Below are 22,890 nucleotides of genomic sequence, written 5' to 3' on the forward strand. Positions count from 1 at the left end.
CTAATCCTTAAAAGATTTTAGGGTTACCTGTTCAGAAGGTGGAATGATTAGAGTAGCCAAAAGCCCCATTTAAAAAAAAAAATCAAGGAAGAAGAAAGAGTACATGAAGTTATCAGAAAAAAGTGATGGGGAGATATGGGAGGAGTTGGAGGGGAGGGAATGGGCATGGATTTGATCAAAACACCTTATATGCCATGTATGAAATTCTCAATAAATTATTTATTAAAAAAATCCAGCAACTTGCTAATTACATTATTAGTTAAATGTTACTAACCCTCACCAAATATTTAAGATAAGCAAATTTAAACTGTTCTGGAATGCTTTGCCATGCATTGGGCAGGGATAGGAAGGTAGAGGCAGAACTTCCTGAGATCAGGGGTGCAAGGGTGGATGTTAACTCTTCTCTTTTCCTCTTACGGTCTTACTTAATTATAAAAAATGAGGTAGCTGTTTTAAAAGTGCTTAAATTTTCCTAATATTTATAATGTTGAAAAATTAATTGGGAGGCCTTTAGGCTAGAATAGTTCTAGTGTCTCAAGTTCTGATGTATGAAAAAAACCTAAACACAACACACTATAAACAGTAAGGCAAAAACTTAATCAGTAAAAATTCAGCATATAATCTAGACACTTTACCAGTCAAAAGTTGCCAACTAAACTCTACTGAGGACTCATCCCTTCAAGAAACAAAACATCTCTTTTTTTGTCTTACTGCTTTAAACACCCTTTAAATAATGTTCTCCTGCTACTCTGGTTACTCTTCACTGTCAACTTGCCTGGGTTTAGATTCACTTAGGAGATTGGTGAGGTGTACCTTTGGGTATGTCTCTGAGGATGTTTCCAGAGAGGATTAACTGTAGGAGGAAAGATCCACCAAGTATGGGAACCCAGATAGAATAAAAGAGGACAACAGAGAAAGTCAGTTGAGTGCTAGCTTGTTTGCTTGCTGGCTATGGTTCCTGGTTGGCATATGGTCCCCAAACCCTTATAATCTGACAAAGTGACCATAAAATTCAAGCCCCTAAAACCATGAGCCAAAAATTCTTCCCTTAAGCTGGTTCTGTGAAATTTTAAGTTACAGAATTGAAAAGCTAACTAATGTACTTGGTAAAGCCCTAAACCACCTGTGGCCTGGTATTTCTTAATTTCATGAATTTTAAAAAAATATTTTATTTATTATATTTATTTTATGTGTATGTGTGTATTGCCTGCATGAAGGTAAATGCACCCGTGTGGTGCAGTGACCGTGGAGGACAGAAGAGACTGTCGGATCCCCTGTTGGAACTGGAGTTACGGACAGTTGTTAGTTGCCATGTGGGTGCTGGGATTCAAACTCGGGTCTTCTCCAGCCCCAATTTCATGAGTTTAAGCTGAATGCACAAATAACCTTCTGATAGTTCTGATGCTGGGAAGAAGGACTTAAAGGGGACTACTTTATAATGAAGACCCTTAGGAGCAACGAGCAAGCCTGGGACAGGTATACCCTATGTTCACTGCTTCTGGTTGTACATTTGTAGGTCACCACAAAAGTCACTCTCAGAGCGCAGTTCTGCCATCTGATTTGAGCGTTTTGCTCCAGACAAGATCTGTGAGATCTAGACTGAGTTTGACATAAACCAGACAGTCTAGCAGGAAGCCTTAGGAAAATGAAATTTTGGGGAGAAATGGAATTGTGGGTTCTCCTAAATTCACAAAGTCTAGAACTCCTCAATCTCAAACACCAACTGATTTTAGGCATAAACTATACAGACTCAGAAGCTGTGCTTTTCATGAGAAATGACTAAACCTTTCTAAAGAAAATTTATAATTATAGTGGCCAAATGGGGCAGTTTCAACTTAGACAAATTACCCATTGGTAGGGCACAATGGATAAAAAGGGGGACTGGCACATTTCCTGTCTTGGCACCCCACACCTCTTGGCCAAAACTCTCCACTGCTTCCTGATCCTTTGTATCCAGACCAAACCAACTGTTCCCTTTACTCCCCACCTCCCTTTGCATCTCTGGGTGGCCCAGCCCCACAGCTTCCTGGAGCCAGCAGCTTTCCTGAGTAAGTCTGGCTGCTAAGCCCACTGTGCCTTGATTCCCCGGCCTCATTCACCCTCCCAGCTCCCCCACCCCACCTCTCCTCCTAGCAGAGGGACTGGCACATTTCCTGTCTTGGCACCCCAGACCTCTGGACTGACCTCTTAGCCCAAACTCTCCACTGCTTCTTGATCCTTTGCACCCAGACCAACCCAATTCTTCCCTCTAGTCCTCAGGAGCCCTTAGGCCTCTTCTCGTCCCCACCTCCCTTTGCATTCCTGGGGGCCAGCATCTTTCCTGGGCCCTGTTCCCAGGCCAACCCAGCCCTCACATTTTTGAGGCCAGCATCTTTCCTGTAGGGATCCAGACCTTGGGTGAAAGCCTGAGAGCATCCAATCCTCATCTGACTTGGGCCTCTCTGGGAACTCTTGAGCAGCAAGATGAAAGAAATCTGGCCACTCCAATACAAAATCAAAAGGGAGAACCTGAAGCCTAAACCAACCAGCTTTTCATACCCAACAAGTAAACCACAAAGGCACATACAATATACAAAAAGAAGCAGACCTAAACTCAACAAAGGAAGGCTTGAGTCTCATACAAGAACGAGAATCTACAAAAGAAATCCACATGTCAAAGTCATAGAGAAAAAATAATAACATAAAAAAACCAAAACAATATATCCCCACCAAGTACCAACAGTCCTCTAGAGGAGTACAATGAGAACGCCTAGAGATAACACAGGACACGGAACTCAAAGAACAATTATGAATATGATAAAAGAATTCAGTGAATTTAAAGAACACACAAAAAAAGAAATCAAAGAACTGAAAATAAGATAGGGATAAACTTCTGAATGAATTCAGAAGAGTTAGAAATATTAAAGAATGCTCAGGCTGAAATGAAGAAGTGAAAGACTCAGTAAGCCAATTAGAAACGACAGGAGAAAACCTTACCAATAGGATGAATGAAATGGAAAACAGAATATCAAGACTGGAAGATCACGAGGCCGAATTAGGCTACTCAAACAAAGATTATGAAAAATTTAAGAAAACACAAGAATGGTATATGCAGGAATTGTGTGACACCATAAAAAGACCAAACTTATGAATCATAGGCATACAGGAAGGAGAAGAATCTCAGGATAATGGTATGGACCAGATCTTCAACAAGATTGTAGAAGAAAATTTCCCCAAATTAAAGAAAGACATACCCATACAAATACAAGAAGCATATAGAACACCAAAGAGACAGGCCCAGCAAAAAAATTCTCCATGGCCCATCAAAGTGAAAACACTAAATATATGGAACAAAGAGGGAATACTGAAAGCTGCAAAAGAAAAACAAGTCACATATAAAGGAAAACCCATCAGAATTATAGCTGACTTTTCAGTGCAAACTATAAAAGCCAGAAAAGCCTGGACCAAAGTATTCCTAGTTCTAAATGACCGCAGATGTCAACCCAGTTTACTTTATCCAGCCAAAATGTCTATTACAGTCGAAGGGGAAAGAAAAATCTTCCCTGACATAAATAGGCTGAAAGAATTCATGTCCACAAAACCAGCCCTTCAGAGAGTTCTTGAAGCAATACAAGATATAGGTGTAGGAAAGGATTTTCTAAACTGAACATCAACTCCCCAGGAAACAAGGTCAAGACTTAATAAATGGGACCTCATTAAACTAAAAAGCTTCTGTACATCAAAAGAAGCAACCAAGCAAGTGAAGAGAAAACCCACAGAATGGGACAAAACTTTCACCAGCAACACATCTGACAGAAGTTTAACCTCCAGAATATATAATGAACTCAAAAAAACAAAGAATCAACAAAGGAAGTAACTCAATTAAAAGATGGGCTAAGGAACTGAACAGAGAGTTCTCAAAAGAAGAAATAAAGATGGCTAAGAAGCATCTTAAAAGGTGTTCGACATCACTAGTAACTAGGGAAATGCAAATTAAAACCACTTTAAGATTCCGTCTTACCCCAGTCAGACTGGCTAAAATCAAGAGAACAAACGATTCATGACAGCAAATGTTGGAGGGGATGTGGGGAAAGGGGAACACTCATCCACAGCTGGTGGGATTGCAAGCTTGTTCAATCCCTATGGAAAGCAGTGTGGAGAACTCATAAAAAACTACAAATGAACCTACCATTTGACCCAGCTATACCACTCCTTGGCATACACCCAAAGAACTCATTCTGTTACAGAGACACTTGTACATCCATGTTTGTTGCTGCTCTTTTCACAATAGCTAAGAGATGGAAGCAACCTGTGTCCCTCAACTGACGAGTGGATAATGAAAATGTGGTTCATTTATACGATGGAGTTTTGCTCAGCAGTAAAGAAAGATGAAATCATGAAATTTGAAGGTAAATGGATGGAAGTAGAAACTGGTATACTAAGTGAAGTAACACAGATTCAGAAAAAAAAAAAACAAATGACGTATGTTCTCCCTGATATGTGGATTCTAGCACCAAATCCTAATAAGTGAGTATGTATCCAGACATAACTACAGGATCCAGGGAGGTAAAGGAAAAGAAAGAATCTGGAAGAGAAGAACAGTAGGAAACAGGTGTTAATAATAGTGATATGGATAAAAATGGGGTTATTTTAAGGGGATGAGGGGAGGGAAGGTTATACAAGGAACCTAGGAGATAAAGGGAAAGAAGGAGCTCAAGAGAGGTGGGACCACAGGAGAAGGGTATTATTAAGGGAAAACTAGGAAAACTGGGGGCACTTTTAATGAAGAAACCATGGTGGAAGGGTTAGGCAATGTGAGAGATAAATAATGCTTAGCTGGTTTTAAAAAACCAGAGGGAACCATATTAATTAAACATCTACTGACAAATTATACATACAATTAGCTCAAGGAATATAATACATGTCTAGGCAAGGTTTATCTGAGAATGTTTGGTCTTTGCCCAAGCTTGATCTACATACACAGACATGGCAATTAAAAGTACCAGACTGGTGGAACTAACCTCCTTGGATGTCTAACAGCCATAATTTGAAGCCTAAACTAATTTTGTCAGAGGGACATAAAGGACAGTTTTTGCTCTTTGCCCTCCTACGTCGATTAAGCTCCAGGAGACTATGAGCATCTCTTAAAATGTCCTGTAACTGTGATGCGTCACCTCTCCTCTTGATCAAGGAGGCCATGAAGACCCACCAAATGGACTTGAACCAGTGTCCAGTCTACAAAGAGGATGGTCAACACAGAGTATACATTTCCTCCATGCTTCCAAGTGGAGTCAGCCACAGTCAAGCAGGACCTTTGACTTATCTTCACACAGATGGAACTGGTAAAAGAAAGGAGCCAGGGGCTCCTCCCAAGCCCATGTGACCCCTGAGGAACAGATCCTCAAAAGACCTTAAGAGTAAAAATAAATTGGTTTATCTGGGCCAACTGTATGGTCTTAAACACCCAAAAGGAAAGTATAACCAAAGAGTAAAGGAATCAATATAATTCTTTAAGAGTCCATGTGTATCACTAAAAGCTACATAACAAGAAACAATGCCAGACAGGAGATACCTTCCTTTGAGTTGTTGTCCAGGGTGGTCCAAGAGACTCCCAGACAGTAACCCAGCATAGAACAGGGAAAATGAACAGCAGACCCCAATCTTAGCTAAAGGAATATTGGCAAGTGATTGCTGCTAGATGAGGAAGAGTTGATCTTCCTAAAACAAGGAACTCTAGATAGGCTGACTAGATTCAGCGGATGGACAAACACTGGAGAATGGCTGGGGGTGCGACAACACAGTGGACAAGTAACAGGGATTACAGAGTATAAGGGCTCCAGTGGGCGGGGGGCTGGCGGCGACTATTCGGAGGGTGCCATTTGGGATGTGGATATATAGATAAATAAGATTATTTGGGATGTTCTATGAAATACACACAAAAAAATCAATAAATTTATAAAATGAGTTATATTTGAGGAAGAAGCATTAAAAATTTGCTCCATGTTAATTAGTAGAGGTGAAACACATTACCATTGAAATCTACCCAATGATTTTATATCCATGCTCAGGTGGATCTCAGAAAGTAACCAACTGTGACTAGTAATAATCGGATACATAGAGATTAGAGACGCGTGTCCAAACATCTCAGTGTTAACAGCATTAAAAATGAGTTTTTCTGGGGCTGGAGGGATGGCTCTGCAGTTTCGAACACTGGTTGTTCTTGCAGAGGACCTGGGTTTGAATACCAGCACCCACATGGCAGCTAACAGCTGTTCATAACTCCAGTCCTAAGGTATCTGACAACCTCTTCTGACCTCCGTGGGCAATGCACAACACAGGTGCACTTACCTACATGTAGGCAATACACGCATACACATAAAAATAAATAAAAATTTTAAAAATGAGTTTTTCTGTATGAAACAGTATATTTTAAAATGAAATGGAGATCTTTTTTAAAGGTTAAAACCTCATTCAATTTTATGTCTTTGTCTCCCGATTGGCTGGTTCCTCCAGTGGGCGGGGCCTTACAGGAGCAGGAACTAGGAAAGGAAGCTGGGAGACATCTTGGGACCAAAGCTAGGAGCTAGAGCGTGATGGTTGATGGTGTAGGAAACTCCAGTGCAGCAACTCAAAGACAGAATGGACTGGACTGACTCCCTGTGGACCTGGGGCAAGAGCGCTGGCCCCAGAGGCGTGAGCAAATGTGTGGGGGCGGAATATAAGGCGGGCTCTGAGTGGCGGTGGCGTGGGGCTAAGCACTACTGAGTACTCAATTCCTTTGTAAGTTAATAAACTCACATAAAATATATGGTTTGTCTGATTGTAAACAGGAGACCCAGAGAGAATTTGGGCCACAGAATTGGCATAGTCTGGCAGGATATGATGAAACTGAGAATGAGTTTTAGTAGAGCACTAATGGCCGGGCTGATGTGGTTTTTGCAATGGGTTACTGAAAAGAGGACAGCCATGCAGGAGTGTGGGCCACATCTATGTTGTAAATGTGGGGATATGTTGCGGGTATGTGAAGATTTGTTAAAAGTTACCCAAAAGTTAGAAGATCTTTTATCTGCTCTGGACCCAAAGGGAGCTCCCAGAAAAATAGAGCAGCCACTTTGCATGATAAAAGATGTGCCCCAGGCGGGAAAAGCTGAAAAGGCTGACCCAGGTGCAGAGCTGGAGACAGAGGAAAGGCGGGAGACTTTGACTTCTGTAAAGTTCAAGGAATCAGAGAAAAGACAGATAATAGTAAAAAGGAAGAAAAAGCTAACTGTACTGTAGCTAGGAAATATTCCAGGCTAGAACTGTTAAAACTAGGGAAAACATATAAACAAGCAAGGAGAGAGCCCCTGGCCATGTGGCTTGTGAGAATATGGGACATGGGAGAAAATGACGTCAGTCTAAGTCCTTCAGAAGCTTCACAGCTGAGTTATATAACAACCCATCCGTCCTTAAGATATAAGCTGTTCGACCTAGGCCAATGCGGAGGGAGCAGTCCTTAATGGGATGGCTGGTTGAAGGCATTAAAGATACATGGTTGTCACCAAGGGAGACTAACATGATTAGCAGGGGCTGGCGGACTATAAAGGAGGGAAAGACATTACTGAGAGAACTAGGTATGAGAAAAGCAATATATGATGTCCAGTTCACTGGGCCAGATGAAACTGTGTTCACCAGAGATATGACAGAAAGCTTAATTCAACTGGGACCTCGCGAATGGTATGGGGCTTTAATGGCTTTACTAAAACCTTTGATGGGACAAGATCTTTGTAAAGTGAAAGAGGCCCTTTGGCAAATCTAAATGATTCTGACCAGCATGTAAAACATGTCTATGAAATAACAGAACACCCTATAAGAGATATAAAAAAGACAAGACAGGGGAAATGGTCCACTTGAGTTACTCGAAGACAAATGTGGCAAGACTTATGTCAAGCCCAAATCCCCAGAGAAAAAACTGATAGAAAACCAAATTCGGTACTAAGGCGTTTCTGGAAGGTTTTATACCCAGAAGAACAGTTTACATAGGACATTCGAAGGATAACAACTGTACAAGGGGTGGTTAAAACTCCCCAATGATTAATCCCAAATGCTGGGATTAAAGATTTATGCCACCATATCTGGCCAGAACATGAATAACTCTTAAATTAATATGCCCTCTTTGACTAGGAAGGGAATGACATAAAATTGTATTAAAAAAAAAAAAACCCTCAGGATACTTATATAGCAATATGAGTATTTATTCTAACCTGTCATTTAATCAATGTCTACAATAAATTCCCCAGTAATTTTTGGGTTAAAGGAAACTTTTGAGATTCATAGGAAAAACTGAAAGAAAAAAAAAAAAATCCTGCCTTAAACTATGAGAATTTACTAATAATTAAAAAATATAGCTATTAATGTATCTGACAAAATACAAGCTGGCAAAATTTGGTAAAATACAAACTGATTATAATCAAGCAATAAACCACCAAGGTATGATTCATTTATGCATTAAAATAAGACAGTAATCCTACTATTAAGACAATAATCAATTTCAATTTGTGTTGTCTAAATACAGAAATATTCAACGATAAAAGGCACTAATTTAGAAATATGCAGTAAAAAATGCCAAATAGTTAATACATTAATTTAGTCTTCTCCATTAAGTCAAGAAAATTTCCTTTTCCAGTTTTAATCCAATTTTGAAATGATTTCATTTACTAGCAAACATTTAAAAAAGTAGTATAGTGCTTAAAACCCTCATTAGAGCAATAAAGGAAATTAAAGGGGTACTAACTGGAAAAGAAGAGGTCAAAGTATCCCTATTTGCAGATGATACATTATACATAAGAGCTCCCATGGGGCTGGAGAGACGGCTCAGTGGTTAAGAGCACTGACTGCTCTTGCGGAGGACCCAGGTTTGAATCCCAGCACCCACATGGTGGTTAGCAACTGTATGTAACAGTCCCAAGGGAATCCGATGCCTTCTTATAACCTCCATCGACATTGCATGACTCAGGTCCTTACATATATGCAGGCATTACACTCATACACATAAAATAAAACTAATAAATAAAAAATATTTTAAAAAAGTGATCCCAGAAAACTTGTCAGAGAAAGAGATCATAGAAACTGTCCCATTCATAATAGCTTCAAAAGAAGAATACTACCTAGGAACCTAACTAAAGACATTAAAGATCTCTCTATAATAAAAACTTTAAATCACTGAAGAAAGAAATTACAATCCTAAAATTTGTATGGAACCACAAAAGATCCTGGATGGCCAAAGCAATCCTGAACACACAGAGAAATGCTAGAGGGATTACCATACCACATATCAAACTGTATTACAGAGCTATAGTCAAAAAGCAGCATGATACTGGCACAAAAAACAGACACGTATATCAATGAAACATAATAGAAGACCCCAACATGAGTGCATACAATTACAGCCACCTGACAATTTGACAAAGGTGCCAAGAACACACTGGAAGAAAGCATCTTCAACAAACAGTACTGGAAAAACCAGATCTCCACCTGTAGAAGAATGAAATAAGATCCATACCTACCACCCTGCACAAAAGTCAACTCCAAATGGATCAAAGACCTCAATGTGAAACCTGAAATGCTGAAACTTTTAGAAGAAAACATAGGCAGTACCTACAAGATATCGGTGCAGGAAAGGACTTTCTAAATTGGACTTCAGTCACTCAGGGATTAAGGACAACATTTGACAAGTGGGACTTCAATAAACTAAAAAGCTTCTGTACAAAAAAAAAACAAAAACAAAAACCAACCTATCTGTGAAGAGGAAGCCCACAGACTGGGAGAAAATCTTTACCAGCTATACATTTGACAGAGGATTAATATCTAGAATATACAAAGTACTCAAACCACAAAGAATCAAGTCAGGCATGGTGGCAAATGCCCTTATTCCAAACATTCAGGAGGTACAGGCAGAGGCAGGTGGATCTCTGTGAGATCAAGGCAAGCCTGGTATACATAGCAAGTTACAGGCCAGCTGGGGCTACTGGGAGACTCTGTCTCAAAAAAACAAACAACTTAAAATTCAAACAAAAAACAAAGAATCAACAAAACTAATGACCCAATTAAAAAAGGGTTACTGGGGCTAGAGAGATGACTCAGTAGTTAAAAGCACTGGCTGTTCTTGCAGAGGACCCAGGTACAGTTCCCATCACCCACATGGTGGTTAACAACCACTCTAACTCTAGTTCCAGAGGATCCAACACCCTCTTCTGACCTGTGTGGGCACTGCATGACACGTGCACTTTCATACATGCAGGCAATACACTCATATACATAAAATAAAAATAGATTAAAAAAAACTTTAAAAAAATGGGCTAGAGCTCTGAAGAGAGTTCTCAAAGGAAAAAATGAATGCAAAAATACCTTAAAAATGTTCAACATCATTAGTAATTAGCAAAATGTAAATTGAAGTTTTCACCTTACCCCATTCAGAATGGCTAAGATCAAGAGAACAAATGATACCAAATGCTGGTGAGGATGTGAGGAAAGGGGAACCTCATCTACTGCTGGTGGCATTGCAAACTGGTACAGCCACTGTGGAAATCATCATAGAGAACTCTTGAAAAAATAAAAATAGATCATCCATATGATCCAGCTATACCATGCAGTGGTACCTCGGTATATACCCAGTGGACTCATCCTACTACAGAAATACTTCCACAGTCATGCTTATTGCTGCTCTTTTTACAATATGTGGAAGTGGAAACAACGTAAATGTTCCTCAACCAACAAATGGTTAATGAAAATGTGGTACATTTAAACACTGACAATCTATTTAGCAGTAAAGGAAAATGAAATCATGAAATTTTCAGGTAAGTGGATGGAACTTAAAACTGTTACTCCAAGTGAGACAACTCGACTCAGAAAAAACAAGTGATGCATGTTCTCTCCCATTTCTAGATCCTAGCTCCAAGTCCTTAGATGTAAATATAAATCCTGGTGTAACCCAGGGGCCAGAAAATGCAAAGGAACCATGAAGGTAAAGGGGAAGAAGGACTTCAAGAGAGGGGGATACTAGTAGACAGGTGTTATAAAGGGAGAAATGGAAAAATGGGGGCTATTTTTACTGGTGAGGGAATAGGGAAAGAATACGGGGGGGGGGAGACAAAAGAGGGATAAATAATACTTAGGTGCTAATGAAAAACCAAAGGGAAACATATTACTTCAAAAGCATACTAACACACACACACACACACACACACACACACACACACACACGCATATGTTATGTAGCTGAAGGCTACGTAACAAAAATGACAATGCCAGGCAGGGGAAAATCTCTCTTTGAGTTGCTGGCCAGAAGAGTCCAAGAGACTACCAAAATAATATGTGCTATTGCCACAGTCCTTGATTTCCTCTCAGAACTTGAAAGTAAAACCCTACTGCTGAAGATAGGACATACTTTAGACACAAAACTTGGAGCAACTGAGCTGGAACTACCTGGAAGCCTCCTTCCTCAAGACTAGCTCTCATAGTATAAGAAGATAGTATGAAAGCTGCCAAGGGACAAAACCAATCAGTGGTCCTACTCAGCTGTAAAGTCTACAAATCATAACAATGACTGGCACAGCAAATAATCTCTATTGGTGAAGTAGTGGTTATTTTATCTTGAGGGTAATCAACAGCTGTCTAATTGGACTTAAGGCCTGCATAATGGGAAGGAACTCATACATAGCACTGTAAAAATCTCAAGTACATATAGCTGGAGATGGCATAGACCCTAGAGAAAAATCCACTTTTTTACATCTCTAGACCAATGTAATTTCTTACTATATTCTAAATATGTATGTTTATATTTACAGACAAGTGTACTTCTCACTACTCATCAAAGGAACTTTTTGCAACAGATGGACTGACTCTATTATGAAATTCCACAAACTGGTCAAATGCAGAGAATAAGTGTCTGTGAGGTGTCCAGCCCTAAGTGACACATCTTCAATGCAACCTCTACATCAAAGGCTCAGGGACTATCACGGAAGAGGGGCACAAAGAATATACGAACCAGAGATACAAGATGCCTGCTTTAAGAACTAAAGATACAAGACACCTGTTGCTAGTTAATGTATTCTAGACATGATAGGGAAATTTCACTAATGAACTCTCCACAATGCGATAGCCTATGAAGATCAGCATATGATAACAAAACCAGCCAACATAGCAAGGTGGTCAAGAAGTCAAACCTCAAGATTAAGAACTGCAGGCAATCAATGGATGCTGAGGGAGGGAGAATCAGTTTCTCCAGGGACTAGCTCCCTGAGAGGTTATCTAATTTCAAGTGGAGAAGACGGGAAATTGAGAAGGAATGTTGAAGGAGTTGGAGGGCAACCCAATAGAATCGCTGTAAAGACTATACTCGTGTATGATATTCACAAAAAATTTCTTTGTAGATAATGAAGATTAAAGAAAAAAGTGAGCTAGGTTTGGCACATGCCTTTAATCCCCAGCACTGGAGAGGGAGAGGCAGTGGATCTCTGTGAGATCAAGGCCAGCCTGGTCTTACACAGAGAGTTCCTGGCCAGCTAGGCCTACAGGGAGACCCTGTCTCAACCCCCACCTGCCCCCCCCAAAAGAGCTCACAAAGTAGAATAAAGGCTATCTTTCAATTAAAACTAAATGCTTCCCATACAGAGCTCATACAATTTATCGAAAATAGATGCACAGATAAAAAAGAATCATTGTCAACTTACAGTAAGGAAGAGTTGGATGAGACGTCATTCTTCTGACATTATTAATGGCTTTCTTAATCATCTGTTAAAAGAAGAAAAATTATTTTATGGTTATAATAAAAATACGACTAAAAGTTTAAATTGTAGGGCGGGATGTATAGTTGAGTGGTAGAACACTTCCTAATATGTGTGAGATTCTGGATTCAGTCTTACACACACACACACACACACACACACACACACACACACACACCTGCATCACCAGCTGAAATTCAAGAACACACACACATACACACACACACACACACACATCATCAACTGAAATTCAAAAACCAACTCCCCTCAAGAATTTAGTCTTACATCCTTTCTTGTTAATTATTTCCTGATCCTACTAAGTTACTGGCATAATCGTGCATAACATTTGGTTAAAAAGACAGAAGCATTTGCAAGTAAAAGAGGTAGACAGAAAATTAAATTCAATTTTAATTGATGGTTTGGGATTATCTTTTAAACAATTCCCTGAATGATTTAACTAGTCTGTCAAATAAGAGTAAATAAATACACACAATTAAAGGGAAAAATTTTATAATTTCTATTTAAATAGCACCAAAACTATAGTTATATGTTATTTTAAGTCAGTATATCATCTTGAGGTTAACTTTTTATTTGTTCTTTGGGATTTTAAATTGTTTAATTAGCGACAGTTGTGGAGGGTGTGGCGTTAAGGGTGGCTAAGTAGGCCTCTACAACAGGTGAGTGACAGACACTGAACAATCCCTATAGAGAGTTCTACTCCAAAAGACCAGAAACTGGTTCTAACAAGTGCACTTTGTACACTAGTATCCATCATTCAATAACATGAGAACATTCAGAAAATGTTTTACCAATCCAGAAAAAATTGAGAACATGATGAATATATGAAATATTACTTGAAATCTCACATTAAGTCCTTTTTATGGGGAGGGTATGGGCAGAGGAAACAAGGTTTTGTTGTGTAGCTGAGGCTCATCTTTAACTTGCAATTCTCTTGCCTCAGACTGCTGGGGGCTGGAATTATTATAGGTATATCCACCATGTTCACCAAATTCTATGCCCTCAATTAAAAATTGTTCCTGCTCTTTTATCTTTTTGTATGTGACCAAAACATCATGGGAAAAATGATAAAACAATAAACACAGTTTAACAGCTTTTCTGAAAGCATGTTATTGAAAATAAAGGAATTTTAGGATTTTTTTTTTCCTAATACTGTGAAGAATGTCATGGGGATTTTGGTTGGCATTTCATTGAATCTATAAATGGCTTTTGGTAGAATAGTCGTTTTCCACAGTATTAATTCTTCCAATCCATGAGCAAGGGAGGGCCTTCCATCTTTCGGTGTCTTCCTCAATCTCTTTCTTTAAAGACTGAAATTTTTCATTGTAGAGATCTTTAATGTCTTTGGTCAGGTTTATTCTGAGATATTTTATTATTTTTGAGGCTATTGCGAATGGGAGGGTTTTTATGTACTCTTTATCTATCTAACTGCTTGTTATTGGTATATGGAAAAGCTACTGATTTTTGCAGATTAATTTTATAACCTGCCACTTTATTGACAGTGTTAATCATTTCTAGGAGTTTTCTGGTGGAATTTTTGGCATCTCTTGGATATAATTTCATATCATCCGCAAAAATGGATACTTCGACCTCTTCTTTTCCTGTTAGCACTCCTTAAATTTCCTTCTCTTGTCCTATTTTGCTCCAGCAAGAGTTTCAAGCACTATATTAAAAAGGAGTGGAGACAGTGGATGGCCTTGATTCCTGATTTTAATGGGAATGCTTCCAGTTTTTCTCCATTCAGAATGATGTTGGTTATGGGTTTGTTGTATATAGCTTTAATTATGTTGTGGTATGGTTGGTACAGTATACAACACTGGTGCAGTAGTGGTGCCTTTATCTTGGGGGCAATCAACAGCTACCTAATTGGACTAAAACTCTCAATGGGAGGAAACGTAAGTGTGGTACTGTAAACATAACCAAATATACATGGTTGGAGTGGTCATAGATCTTAAGAGAAAACCCCAAGACTGTCACATCCCTAGACTAATGTAATTTCTTACTATGTGCAAATTATGTAACCTTATATTTACAAATATCCCAATCACCACTCATCAAAGCTTATTTTGCACCAGTGAGAGACTATTATCAAGTCTCCAACTGCTTGTTATTGGTATATGGAAAGGTATATATATATATTCGTGTATGGACCACAACTGGTCACACACAGACATTGTCTATGAATTGCCCAGGCCTAAGGAACACATCTACAACGCAACCTCTATACCCAAGACTCATGGAACATAGAACAGGGGTAAAGAAGAGGACTGAATGATTCTCTCAATTCTCATTAATGAAGCTGCCTCATGCAATAGAGGACCAGGAACATGTAGCCCGAAAATGATTTAGTCCTCCTGGACTTCCTCTGAAGAGCCATGGGCTAGCGCAGGGCACCCTGGGAAGAAGGGTGGAGCCTAGGGTGGGGAGGGATTGGAACGAAAGGATTGGCACCATTCTGGGAAGCAGGGAATAGGGAGCAGGTGAGCCAAACTGCCCTGGACCCTGTGGGGCACCGGGAGACCTCGTGAGGACCCTGCGGACCCCTCATAGAACTCTTTGGGGTGAGTGGGCATGCCGAGATGCAAGATGAGGCAGACCATGGGCAAAAGCGATCTGGAATGGCGGGCCGAGCCACACAGAGCTGGGCGTCAGGTGTCCATTTCTTTGTAAGTTGCTCCCTCCACCCCAAAGGTATAAACTATACAAAATTCAGATAAAGATGTGTTATGTGATTTGTCTACCTGCGTCAGGAGCAAGGGACCCTAAGAGAACTGGGGCGACAGAACACAAAAGAACACAAATGGCCAAAGTGTAGAGAATAAGAGTCTGCAGAATGCTGGTCCTTGGACAGGGCTCCTATACTAAACTTCACTCACCCAGGGCTCAGGACCATCATGGAAGAGGGGGCAGAAAGATTGTAGGAGCCAGGGAGGAGGTGCATGACCATATGGAAAGAGTCCTATAAGCTCCTGGGTCCCTGCTTGTATGATTCTATGGCAATGGTATCAGCATACACAAGTCCCATGCAAACTTAGGCAGCAGAGAACTAGGGAAATGAACAGCAGATCCCAATCTTAGCTGAAGAAATATTGGCAACTGAATACTGCTAGGTGAGGAATTGCTGATCTTCCTAAACAAGGGACTCTAGATAGGCTGACTAGACCTCAGTGGATGGACTTGAACTAGGGAACATCTGGGTATACACTGACTTGACACAGTGGGCCTTAACATAAATGACAGATTATATGGGTTCCAGTTGGAGGGCTATGGGAGAGTTCCAGTGGGGTATAAGGATGATTAAGATTGTTTTAGATATTCTGTATGAAATGCACAAAAATTCAATAAAAACCTTATTCTTAGTGTATTAGCTTCATAGGGCATGGCTTAGTATATGGCCCATATCTTGCTTAAGCTTGGTCTGGACCATTAGGTTCCAAATAATCATTAATAAAAATATAGTTCTTTCTTTTAAACAATGCACATAAACACAATTTATGTTAAAATTCTTTTGATTTTTTAAAATTTATGTGTACGAGTGTTTAGCCTGCATGCTAAGTGCATCATGTGTGTGCAATGCCCGTAGAGGCCAGAAGTGGGCATCAGATCTCCTGGAACTGGAATTATAGACCATTGTTAGCTGCCATGTGGGTGCTGGGAAGCAAATCCAGGCCCTCTGAAAGAATATCAAGTGCTCTTAACCACTGAGCAATCTCTCTAGCCCCATAAAGTATATTTTAAAAACAAATTTTGTTACCCTTTCAAATGAAAAATTTATAATTTTAGCATATAGGACTTACTAAAAATTAAGTAACTAAAAAACATTTTTAATCACCTTTAATGTATTAATCTAAAGGGGAATAAATAGGACAGTTGAGCAAAAATCTAAATATCTTTAAGTTTACATACCACAGATGCTCCTCTGCCAGTCTGTGTGCTACCAAGCCATGGCATATTGATTGGAGTGCCAGGGTTGCTATGTGTATATGGGGTTGAACCTTGGACAGCTGTTAAATCATCACGAGCATGTATAACCAAGAAGTCTTCTGATCTACAAAGGAACATGAGCTTGAATGAAAACAGCTCATCAGTTCTTGGTTTCTTTTTCATACTTGAAGTTCAACATCTGACTTTGTATTTCTGTACTACATACCTTATACTCTTTTCTCACCCTAATTTTCTTCTGAGAAGCTTCTGTTATCACTATCAACTCTTTAGCACATCATCTCCTACTTAAGCCTATTCCTTTATAGAGTTGACATGCCTCCTGCTGCATGAAGAGGGCACTGGTATTCTTTTAAAGAATCTTTTGAAAGTTAAAGTTCAGTGGATGGTGTTAGGTACCTGAGATGGCGGCACAATGGCCAATGCTCAAAGATGGCCATAAAGGTCTTTACCAGGAAAAATTTTAAAAACCTGGCATTTCTTGGAAACCCTGTTGACTCCAGGGCATGGCCTGTCAGGAGACTGTAGCCTCAGGCTGGACCCTCCCTTGGCTTCTTGGTATCTCCTCCAGATGTCCCTGTAATCAGGCTATTCTGGCTCAAGTCCCCCTTTCCCCCACCCTGCCAAATTTTTGATAAAAACCCTTGCTGCATGCACAGCTTCTGGCTGCTGTTCTCTGCTTCCCAGACAGTTCAGCAGTTTGTTCCTAAATAAGCTGCTGTTTCTACCCATGGAGCGGTCCTGTTAGGTTGTTTTCGCTGCATGCTTCCATACAGCTGTAGTCATTCATATTACAATACTGAATGAAAACAAAGTATAAGGATACCCTTTGGGGCTGGAGAGATGGTTCAGTGGTTAAGAGCACTGACTGCTCTTATAGAGGACCTGGGCTCGATTCCCACCACCTACATGATGGGTAACAACCATCTATAACTCCAGTTCCAGGGGATCTGTCACCTTCTTCTGCTCTCCATAGGCATTGCACAACACAGGTGCACTTACACACATGTAGGCAATACACTCGTACACATAAAATAAAAATAATAAATAAATAAAATATTTTTTTTAAAAGGATACCCTTTGGTTTCCATTTCTGCATCATCATCTACCCAGGTATAGATCTGTGTAGCCAGAATTCCAGAAACATCCAGTTCTTGAACATCATGGCTGGAGGCGACTGCTATGCAATTTCTATTTGCCTAAAAAATAAATCACATTAATATTTAAATTAAAAGCACAACAAGTATACAGGCTACTTCTGAAAACAATCTCTAATAATACGTATAGGAAAAAAAAAGCACTTTTTTTTTTTGAGACAGGGGTCTCCATGTAGCCCCAGCTGGCCTGGAACTTGCTATATAGACAAGGCTGGCCTCAATCTCATAGAGATCTGCCTGCCTCTGCTTACTGAGTGCTGGAATTAAAGGTGTGTGCTACCACATTCGGCAGAAAAGCATTCTTTATTTTTATTTTATGCGTGTGAGTATATTGCCTGCATGTAGGTAGGTGCACCTGTGTCATGCAATGCCCACAGAGGTGAGAAGAGGGTGTCAGAGTCCCTGGAACTGGAGTTACAGACAGTTGTTAGCTGCCATGTGGGTGCTGGGAATCGAGCCCAAGGTACTCTGCAAGAGCAGTCAGTGCTCTTAACCACTGAGCCATCTCTGTAGACCCAGAAAAGCATTCTTATACATTAATATTTTAAATCAACTTTAACAAGTTTTTAGTGAAATACCACAAGCTTGAACTTAAGATATGTTTATGGTCTAGGAATTTCAGTACATCTAACAGAAAGCAAAATATAAATGGAAATACATGTACCACCTTACTTCCTCTTCCACAGTTTCTCTAGTCTTCTATATTACTTTGACTGACCTAACATCTGTACAACTCAAAAATGCAGAAGAGTCAGGTACACAGGCACACATCCACTGCAGACTCTTGGGAAAATAACTGTGATCCCTAGTCAGGAATCCTCTCCCATAACATAATCTATTGCATGTGCAGATACTAGCTGTCGCTTGCTCTTTTGTCACTCTGTGGGATGTGGCAGAGAGCTTGGCACCTGTTGCTCAAAAAACTAGTGTGAAAACAATCGTCTTGTAGTTATTACTTGTGTTGCTAAATACAAACTGTCCCTTCTCTTTGAAACTGGACTGTGCTTTTAAATAGCATCTAATAAAATGAAACAATGTGCTAGCTGGAATATAAGATTAAAAGTTCAGACCCTTCAGAGTTCTTGATACAGATAGCTCCCAACTAAACGAGTGAGGAAAAGCTCAATCTCAATGGCATTTTAAAACATGAAATGCAAAGCAAGAAATTGTCATCTATAAATTTAGTAAAAATACAATCAAATATAGTGAAATAATTAAGCAAGCATACTTATAAGTGAGCAGCATATACTTCATATATGTGGATGACTTTTCATTTTTAGTTACTTTATTTTCCTTTTTAAAAAATTTTATTTATTATTTTTATTTTATGTGTATGAGTGTATTGCCTGCATGTATGTGTATTTTCTTTAGAGGAAGGCAGGTATAGGAGGGTGCTGACAGTAATTTTTTTTTGACACATCTACACACACATATATAATGTCATTTAGATACTACATCTTGAGAACTGCCTAAGGGGTTAACTGCAAATCTGCCTCCTAGTTGATGTTTAAGGATGTTTATGAAGGAAATGAGGTGAAGGATATAGGGAAATATAAGGACAGGATGACTAAACTTGTTTAGGTGAAATCAAAGAGAAGACAGGCATAGTATAGGAAGATGAAGAATCAATTGGTGAAAGGGTTTCTAAGTGCTGTCATAGGATATATACATATGACATTTACTGGTAGCATGCTTATAGAGCTAGTTATTCAAGAGATTGAGGGAGGAGGATCACTTGAGGCCAGGAGTTCAAGACTGGCCTGGCTAGGTAACACAGGGAGATGCTGTCTTAAAATAGCAATGTCAAGGGGGCTGGAGAGATGGCTCAGTGGTTAGGAACACTGGTTGTTTTTAGAGAAGACCTGGGTTCGAATCCTAGCACCCACATAGCAGCTAACAACTATTCGTAACTCCAGTTCCTGGGGATCTGACAGCCTTTCTGTCCTCTGTGGGCACTGCACAACACGGTGTACTTACCTACATGCAGGCAATACATGCATACACATAAAATAAAAATGATAAAAAAAATATTAAAAAATAGCAATGTCAAATGAGAAGTAAACAAATATTTGCATATACACATTATCTTTACATATCCTGTTGGTATATGTGAAAATTCACAATTCTATCCTTTTAAATGGAAAACAAAAGAAAGGAAAACAACAAGAAGGGACCAGAAACTATGTTGTACGGTAAGAGGGGAAATAGAAGTGGGAAATAATGATTAAGACAAATTTCAAACCTGGAACACTAAAGTCTACCTCTTTTATTGGAGCTTATAGGTACGTCTAACACAGATATTAAGTAGAAAGCTAAGGAACACAAAGAAAACATACAAATTGGGTAACTACGGAAGGAGTAAGTCAAAGAGGGAAAATTTCTGAATTTTGTAAGTTTAAATTTTATCAAGTAGTTAGAATCACATTCAATGAACTCATAAGCATACAGAAATCTCTTCTGGATTAACTAATATCAGATCTAGTATTTTACCTTCTAAAGTTATTGCTTCATAGTCAAATGCTTGATATTCTTTTCTGGGTCATTTTGTCAGTTACATTACCCAAATTATATGATAATAAAATATAAATTTTGTAATCATTTTAAAACATGAAAATCTTGCTCAGATTATAACTTAAGGAGTAGGAAGTATACTTTGGAAAGAATATTGACAAAGAAAAACTCATAAGACAAGGTATTTTCCAACTATGGATACTTAATAGTCAAAGAAAAGAAAAATATCTATGTACTTACTTTATTAACAGCAAAAGCTGTAATGATATCAGATTCCTTATGAATAATTCTTGCTTTTCCTCCAGGATATCCCAAATCAGCCTCTATCTAAATGTAAGAAAATAAAATATGAAAAAAGACAATAAAATATGAAAATAACTATTTTATTAATAGGATAAATAAATATATGCCAATCATTTAGTACTTTCAAATATTTCAATCCCAAAGGTACTACTGTATATATTAATTATCCCAGAAAATTTACTCAACAAAGGGAATTTAAAATTTTTAAGCTTGCTTTCTCACATATAACAAGATAGTTGGTGAAACATTCAGGTTCTTGAACTGTTGTCTCCTCAAGCAACACAGAATTTTTTTTTTTTTTGGTCTTTTTCAGACAAGGTCTCCCTGTAGCCCCAGCTGTCCTGGAACTCACTATGTAGACCAGGCTGGCCTTGAACTCACAGAGATCTGCCTGCCTCTGCCTCCCATGTGCTGGGATTAAAGGTGTGTGCCACCACGCCCGGCCAGAACTAATTTTAAAGGATCAAGACAGTTTAATTATTGAAATAAGACTTATTTACCAAGTTTCTCAGTATTATAAATTTTTTAACAATACTTACAAATATTAAAAAGTCAGACAGGGAAGCTGGAGAGATGGCTCAGGGGTTAAAAGCACCATCTGCTCTTGCAGAGGACCTGGGTTCGATTCCCAGCACCCATGTAGCTTACAATACACACAGGCAATACACTCATACACATAAAATAAAAATAATGAATAAAATATTTTAAAAGTCAGACAGTAAATAATTTAGGCTTATGGACCATAAAGGCATTTTTGGCCTTTTTTTTCTTTTTTTCTCCAAACAACTCACTAAAAATCTAAAGACTGTCCATAGCTGTTAAAACTAAAAACAGATGGTATTTGTCCAACTAGATGAAGTTTATTGACTTCTGATATAAATTAATTTTCAATTTATAAGGGGAAGCCTGAAGTCCTAGAAGACATAGTAACTCATTCAAGTTAGTAGTTCATTTTAGCACCTGGATAGACCATAATTTAAATGAGTTTACATGACAGACAAAGATGGGAGTATACAGAATATCTTTGAATTCAGAAGCGAATATTGTAACATCAACATTTATCAAAATAAATGTTAGAAAACCGAGACAATTAAGACATAGAAACACTGTGTTATATATTACTTAATTTTATTTTAGCTTTCTTAACCTCCAATCTTCTAAAATGAGTTACTATGAGATGATTTAAATTTCATGAAATGCAGAAATTAATTTTGAAATTAGTATACAAATTTATTTCCAACAAAATTTAGATAAAATGCCATCAATGTCTGCCAACTGACTACAGAACTCAGCAGAGATATAGTATTCAGAATGGAAACTGGAATGACTGTTTAACTGCTTAGTTAATAATCACTTATGCATAACCCTATGCAAATAAAATTCAGTCACTGCATATATAGATGTCAAATATTTTCTAAAACAAAACTTACTTATGACTATAAAAGATTTTCAGTGTTTGCTGAATACTCTGGGTTGACAGTCAACTTGTCTTCTAAGAAAAGTTAATAGTTCTGGCCCATTATCAAGATATCAGTAATGTGTATAGGTCAAAATCTGTAGTTTTTATAATAAACTTATTCATTTACTTATCTGGTATCCAAAGTACATGAAGAATCTATTACTGGATTTTAAAGAAACTGAAGGTAGGGGTTGGTGAGATGGCTAAAAGGTTAAGAGCACTGGCTGCTCTTGCAGAGGACCCGGGTTCGATTCTCAACACCCACATGGCGGCTAACAACTCTCTGTAACTCCAGTTCTAGGGGAATCCAATGCCTTCTTCTGACTTCTGTGGGCACTGCATGATACTGGTGCACTTACACACATACAGGCAACATACTCATATACATAAAATAAAAATAATAAATAAAATATAAAAAAAGAAATTGAAGGTATTAGAAAAGACATGATATGATGGAACAGAGGAATTTGCTGGTAATGAATGGGAGGAATAAACTGGTCTCAAACAGGGAGTTTTTTCCAACTTTAAATATATGGAAAGAAAGCCAACAGAGACATGAACTTCAAAAAGGTCTTCTCAATGTGGGAATACATCTTGTCTTTTTATCTAAAACAATGTTTCTCAATAGTGTGATATCAAGATGAACTGTATGAGATTCAATTGGGGTGTTATTTTAAAATTGAAAGGTCTGAACGTGATGTCAAATATATAATCAGAATCCCATAGGGTTGGGCAAAAGAATGGTGGCTAGCATCTC

The 22,890-nt window shown here is 38.7% G+C and overlaps 1 protein-coding gene across 5 annotated transcripts in view; it reads right to left on the bottom strand.

Annotated features, from left to right (window-relative positions):
• Nucleotides 1-22,890, bottom strand: part of Dmxl1 (Dmx like 1) — a 182,538-nt gene that overhangs the window by 18,844 nt on the left and 140,804 nt on the right. For all 5 annotated transcript variants that reach the window (XM_008847017.3, XM_029570365.1, XM_008847016.3 and 2 more), the window contains 4 exons: nt 20,612-20,698; nt 17,781-17,902; nt 16,668-16,809; nt 12,690-12,750 (listed from right to left, as the gene is read on the bottom strand). In XM_008847017.3, coding sequence (XP_008845239.1) covers nt 12,690-12,750; nt 16,668-16,809; nt 17,781-17,902; nt 20,612-20,698 — 412 coding nt within the window. The remainder of the gene's footprint in view (nt 1-12,689; nt 12,751-16,667; nt 16,810-17,780; nt 17,903-20,611; nt 20,699-22,890) is intronic.

The sequence above is a fragment of the Nannospalax galili genome, unplaced genomic scaffold (assembly GCF_000622305.1).
Source record: "Nannospalax galili isolate Female #2095 unplaced genomic scaffold, S.galili_v1.0 scaffold843, whole genome shotgun sequence".
In the NCBI taxonomy this organism is placed as follows: Eukaryota; Metazoa; Chordata; class Mammalia; order Rodentia; family Spalacidae; genus Nannospalax; species Nannospalax galili.